The sequence below is a fragment of the Lycium barbarum genome, chromosome 2, assembly GCF_019175385.1.
Source record: "Lycium barbarum isolate Lr01 chromosome 2, ASM1917538v2, whole genome shotgun sequence".
Taxonomy (NCBI): domain Eukaryota; kingdom Viridiplantae; phylum Streptophyta; class Magnoliopsida; order Solanales; family Solanaceae; genus Lycium; species Lycium barbarum.
Window position 1 is genome coordinate 138,538,641 of NC_083338.1, and position 6,467 is coordinate 138,545,107.

Sequence of the window (6,467 nt, forward strand, 5' to 3'; positions counted from 1 at the left end):
TAAAAGACTGTCTGACCATTGGGCCCAACAAAAATGTTAACGTCGGGACTCCAAATGGTCTGATTTTCAACCGTTGGAGTCCCCTATCTCCCAAAAAAAAATATACTCCCAAAGTTTAATAAATTGCATTTTAATCCAAATACTAAACTATTGGTTTCGTGCAAGCTTCGTGGTCTCATGAAGAAAATTATAGGGCAGTTATTAGCTCTTTATTAGCAAGATATATTTTTCTTTTATCATTAATCATATTAGACCAAGTTGCAATACAACAAAAGTGGGAAACAAGTGCTCAAAGCAGGAAATTAAAATATGAAAATAAACCATCTAGTGTTTGAGGAGAATTTCGTTGATCAATTTGTCTATGTTCACGTAAGATGATCCTGTTGGTTTTGAAGCAGCTTCTTCAGCCAATTTCTTCCACTCCATTGCCTTTTTCTTCATCTCTTTGCCTTTCTCTCCCACCATCAACTCTCTCACAAGACTTTCAACTTCATCCCTTTTCACATTATTGTCAATTTCCATTCCAATTCCCCATTGGGTTCCTTTGAACCAACAGTTAGTCTGTTGTTCCGCGAAAAACGGCCAGCAGATCATTGGCACCCCACTACCAATACTTTCAAGGGTTGAATTCCATCCACTGTGAGTCAAGAACCCTCTAATAGCAGGATGGCTAAGGACTTGTTCTTGCGGGCACCAACTTGTTAACATCCCTCTTTCTTTAGTTTCTTCCACGAATTTGGATGGAAGAATTGCTTGTTCCCCTGATACAATATCAGGCCTTATGATCCACAAAAATTCCATCTGACTATTGGCAAGTCCCCAAGCAAATTCGATTAGTTGGTTTGCGGTCATGACAGTGATGCTCCCAAAATTGACATAAACTATAGAGTTTGGTTTCTTGGAATCAAGCCATTCAAGACACTTTGGATCCTCTTTCCAAAGATTAGATCCCAAGCACTCCAAATTCTTGTCCTCAATATGTTTTACAAGAAAATGCAAGGGCCCAATCGCATAGATAGGAGGAAGATGTGTCTGAAGTGATTCAAGAACTTCCTTCTCTAATGGATCAAATGTATTGATAACAATTGCAGAAGCAGATTTGCTTCTATCTGTTTCTTGGACAAGGAACTTGAACATAAATTCATCTGGATTTGTACTTCTCAAGAAACTTGGTAAATCCCTCAAACGTATACCTTTCATGCCTGGTATCCAATCCAGCGCCGTTTCCAAATACCCATTGGTCATGTCACTTGCATCTGCAGTTTCCCCCAAAAACATAAACGAACAAAAGTTAAAACACAAATACATTTAAATTGCAATTTTAAAACAGGACAAATAAAACAAGACTATACCTTTAAGTGGAAAGTATCCTTTTTCAGCAAGGTCGCGGTAATGCACGTAACCTAATACACCACAAGCACTTGGTGTCCAAAAGAGAACTTCAGGGATACCCAAATCTTGAGCAGCATCAAGAGTGAAGCTCATACAACCATCGGAAACGATGCATGAGACAGGTGGCACGTTAGTATTTTTGAGCTTTGCAAGTAACTCTTTGAAAGGACCTAAACAAGTATTGGTAGTGGATTCACATAGAGCTGCAATATCTTGAGTTGCATCGGCATCACATGGTGGGAGGCCATCAGGAATGGTCTCAAATCGAAAAGATGGAAACCCTTTGAGGGAATCAGGGCCGCGAGACTTAAGGAGACGCCTATGGTTGTATTCAGTGTTGACAAAAGTGATGTGAAAGCCTTTGTGATTGAGGATTTTGGCTAACTTTAACATAGGGTTGATATGACCTTGGCAAGGATATGGTATGCAAACTGCATGAGGCTTGTCAAGTTCATGAGTTCTAGTGGAACCCATTTTTAAGTGAGCTTTGGGTTTTATCTGAAAGAGTAATAAGCGAAAAGATTGGTCTGATTTTGGCTAGTAGAAGAAGGTGCAGGTATTTATATATAGAGAATATCAAAAGTGAGATGCAACTTGTAAGAATTGAATGTTAAGATTAAAAATCAAGCAAGAAAACTGGAAATGGGAGATCAGTCAAAGTTGAATTCCATCACTGGACAGCCAACTTTTAATTAATTTTTTTTTAAAAAAAAAAAGAAAGGACAAATATGACACCTGGACGATAGAGTTGTTTTTTATTTTTCCTCTATGACTGCTCTTCTCAAACTTTCATTTGTTTGTCACTATGTCACCCACTTAGAGCATATAGAGATTTTCGATTGGAGAAATTCCACACTTGGATTAATTTACCAAGATTGATACTAAAGTCGTATTGTATTTCCCGGGAAAAAATAGTAATGGGATTTAAGTTATATATATCATTGGCGTAAATAGTTTTTTATTTAAGGTCTTTATCTGACTTCTATCAACACACGCAACTATGATAGGAAGATGGTTGTTAAACAATTTGTGCACAAAACTACTACTCTACTTGATTCTCTTTTTCCCCGCCGGCTTGAACTTGCTGCCTTTATTTATTTGATTGGATTATTTTTCATTTGGCGTTTAAAATAATAAAACGCAGATCTTGGAGCCAGCAAAGTCGCTATATAGTAAGATTCAACAATTATTTTATGTCACTCCTAATGATTTATTATATTACTTCCTCTGTCACCATTTGATATGATTTATTAGATTACTTCCTCCGTCACCATTTGATTTGGCAGGGAATTTAAAAAAGAAAGGAAGTCTTTTAAAATGTATGGTCCAATACAAGTCTTATATAAATGTCTGGCTGTAAATTATCTCATAAAGTTAAATTGTTTCTAAATATAGGAAGGTGGCATTCTTTTTGGAATAGAGCAAAACGGAAATAGTGCTACATAAATTGGGACAGAGGGAGTATAATTTTCGCAGTCCAAGAAGCTCTATATATATTGTAAAGGGTAAGGCTTAATACCTAGATGGACCCTTAAACTTGGCATGTTTTGTAAGATAGGCATATAAACTTATAAGGTGACCAGATAGATACTTAAACTTACTCAAAGTGTATTTTTCAAGTTTTTTAGTTGTTTTGAAAACAAAAACTATATTTTTCAAACACTCACAATTTTCATGGCCAAACAAGCCCTAAATATATCACAAAATATTTTTTTTAAAATGCAAAAATAAGGCAAACGCATATACATGAGACTATAAATGTGCACTTAAACCAATAAATACTCGCTAATCGCAATTTTGCAGCTTTCAATTAACTCGGATTTTTTTTTTACACTTGAATAATTAAAAAACAATAACTTTAACCAATAAAAATCCTTAAAAAAAGAAATTTCAAATTAAGAAATTTCTAAGTTCAGTATTTCAAGTGTAAAAGAAATTTCAAATTAAGAAAATTGTAAAGCTGAGAAGAAAATTCTTAAAAAAAAGAAATTTCTTAATTTGAAATTTCTTTTTTTAAGGATTTTTATTGGTTAAAGTTATTGTTTTTTAATTATTCAAGTGTAAAAAAAAAACCGAGTTAATTGAAAGCTGCAAAATTGCGATTAGCGAGTATTTATTGGTTTAAGTGCACATTTATAGTCTCATGTATATGCGTTTGCCTTATTTTTGCATTTTAAAAAAAATATTTTGTGATATATTTAGGGCTTGTTTGGCCATGAAAATTGTGAGTGTTTGAAAAATATAGTTTTTGTTTTCAAAACAACTGAAAAACTTGAAAAATACACTTTGAGTAAGTTTAAGTGTCTATCTGGTCACCTTATAAGTTTATATGCCTATCTTACAAAACATGTCAAGTTTAAGGGTCCATCTGAGTATTAAGCCAAAGGGTAACGATGTACCCGAGCATATTTCGTTCAAGGAATATGTACTTTTCGGAGTAATATGCGGATTTAGTTAAGATTTGACTAGGCTTCTGTCTTGTGATTAATTGGGTTTTGGCATCTTATGAGACAGATGCTGCAAATAGATCTCTGATCTGGTAAATATTGATTTAAAGAAAATTAAGGCACATCCCAAAGGTATAAAATATGCATATACATACTGTTATCTTCACGTTGTGAAACGGAGTTACGATGTTTTTAAGGATCCGTTGGGTTAAGATTATTCAAATGACTTTCACTTATATACTAATTTTACAAATTAAAAATATACTTAAAAGATTCTAAGATCATTAAAAATCTAGTCTTCCCATAGTGCAGCACATGCACGCAAATTAAAATTGAATTCATGAATATGTATAAAGTATGGGAAAATAGCTACAATGTACTCTAAGGTTTGGCCGAATTATTTATAGCATACTCAACCTTTAGGGGGGGAGGGGCGCTGCTATTACCCCCTTAGCTATATTTAACTGAAATAAACTCCACCCTGAAATTGGATAGCCAGATTTATGGATGAACGTGTTGTGCGGGCGCCGACACATATACATTTTATAATTTTTTTAAATTTATATTCTTTTCCTTTTCCCCATTTTGGGTAATTATATTTTATTTTATTTTTCATTTTCTTCCATTTTCTCATAGTTGCCTCCTTCACTGCTCTTTCCATTCTTCCTTTTGATCTACCTGATTCATTAATTGAATTCATGAGTAGCAATCTAGGTTCAAATTGAGCCAATTTTTTTCCCATCTACGAAAATTTCTCCGGTGGGCTCTGTTTCCTTTTTTTCTTCACAAATCTGAAGGAAATTTGGAAAAAAAATTCTAGGTTTTAGGGTTGTTTTGATAAAGTAAAGCAATTTAAATGGATGTAGGAAAAAATATATATTAGAAGAACATAGAGATATACTTTTCAGTGAGTTTTTATGAAATTGGAGAAGATAATTGAAAATGGCCATTGCACAAGATGATTGAAATAAGAGGAAAAAAGAATAGAGAGAGAATGAAAAGAAAACGAAAAAAAAAAAAACTAAATAATGGCTGTAGGATTTTTTAAAACATTTTTAGTGCTCCTCACTCTCTCAAAGCTTTGCCAACTCAGCACTTAGGAGCTTAATAATACCAGTTAAAAATAGTTAAGGGGGTAATAGACTCTCGTAAAGATTGAGTATGTTATAAATAATCCGGCCAAATGTTAGAGTGCACTGTAGCTATTTTCCCCATAAAGTATAGATCCAATGGTAAATCTGATCATATGCATCTATCAAGATTCAAGGACACGTTAGAGTTAACATAAAATTCTCGCTTTTAAAATTGATTGGTAATTGGTACATTTTTTAAAATATAATTTCACCATCATTGGAATTTGGAGGCCAGTTTAGGCTGACCCCAACGTGATGTGTTCCTGTGACCTCGAGCGATGGATGGGGATATTAAATAACAACGTAACACTAACGGTATATTTTTTTCCACACTGATGGTTATTAACAAGACTAATATATTATTAAAAGAAAACATCAATTTGTTAAATTGCTGATGAATCTATGGTTGAATTGTGATGAAGAAGAAGATGTAGGACGGCTCTAAGGTAAGGCAAGTGAAATGTTAAGGGTCCCAAAGGTTTTCTTACATATATACCTATTGACGGAATTTCATTTTATTCCGCCTTTTTAATTAGTACAAGAGAAATTGAGTAAAATATCTAAAAATATGTAGCACAGTATTATTATGCTCCATATAACACAAATTTATGCAATTATTAATAAAAGACTTCAATAACATTTTCAGTATTTGTTAAAAATTGTATATATTTGAGTGATCGGTACATAACAAAAAATCTTCTCTCATTAAATTAAGTGATATATTTACCTTCTCATCAATTCTACCTTTTCATCTTCTATGTATATTATTTTTGTTAATGTTTATGACGGCTTCATTTTCTAATTCAACTCAAATTTCTAAATTCGCTATTTGGTTTTGTCATGTGTAATTAATTCATGCATGCATCAAAAAGTAAGTTTTTTTTTTTTTTTTGTCTCATCATTTTAACTAAGAAATCTCTTGAGGTAGTGTCGCAAGGTTCAAAATTTGGTGGATAATAGGCTCAGCTAGGGGGTACAAAGGAAACCGATTGATGGGTGTAAATTATTCATGTAATTTTAAACATAAAAAATAAGTTTTAAAATAAAACATGAATAATTATATCTTATTCTCTCATATTTTCTGACAGAATTTTACAGGAAGAAGAGTACTGCAGAAGAATAGAGAAGAAACGAGTTGTCAAAAAAGTAAGCCAAGAATTCAATAGGTGCAACCACAAATTCATAAGTCATAACCGTGGAGTTTTACATGTGGGAATTACAAAAGTCAACATTGGGAGAAGTTGTGAAATCCATGGGTGTCGCCGCTTCATACTCACAGTCGTCAAGTGTTGAAATCTGTCACAGCCCGTCTAGAGGGCCGCGACGAGCGCCCGGCGCTAGCCCACCCGGGCACCCCTTAACTCACTTTATACTTACATCTAGGTGAGCCACATAATTTAACATACATTTCTATGCATCAATCACATTAGTCCCATTGGACGACAACATCTTTAAATCATCATTGACGTCTATACCACATCAAATGTACATAAGC

General features: G+C 33.7%; 1 protein-coding gene across 1 annotated transcript; it reads right to left on the reverse strand.

Annotated features, from left to right (window-relative positions):
* Nucleotides 1-208: 208 nt before the first annotated feature.
* LOC132627542 (7-deoxyloganetin glucosyltransferase-like) lies at nucleotides 209-2,236 on the reverse strand. The gene is made up of 2 exons (XM_060342939.1): nucleotides 1,353-2,236; nucleotides 209-1,256 (listed from the first exon to the last, which is right to left on the reverse strand). Exons 1-2 carry the CDS (start codon nucleotides 1,864-1,866, stop codon nucleotides 325-327), a joined length of 1,446 nt encoding a protein of 481 aa, XP_060198922.1. The 5' UTR covers nucleotides 1,867-2,236; the 3' UTR covers nucleotides 209-324.
* Between the last annotated feature and the right edge of the window lie 4,231 nt (nucleotides 2,237-6,467).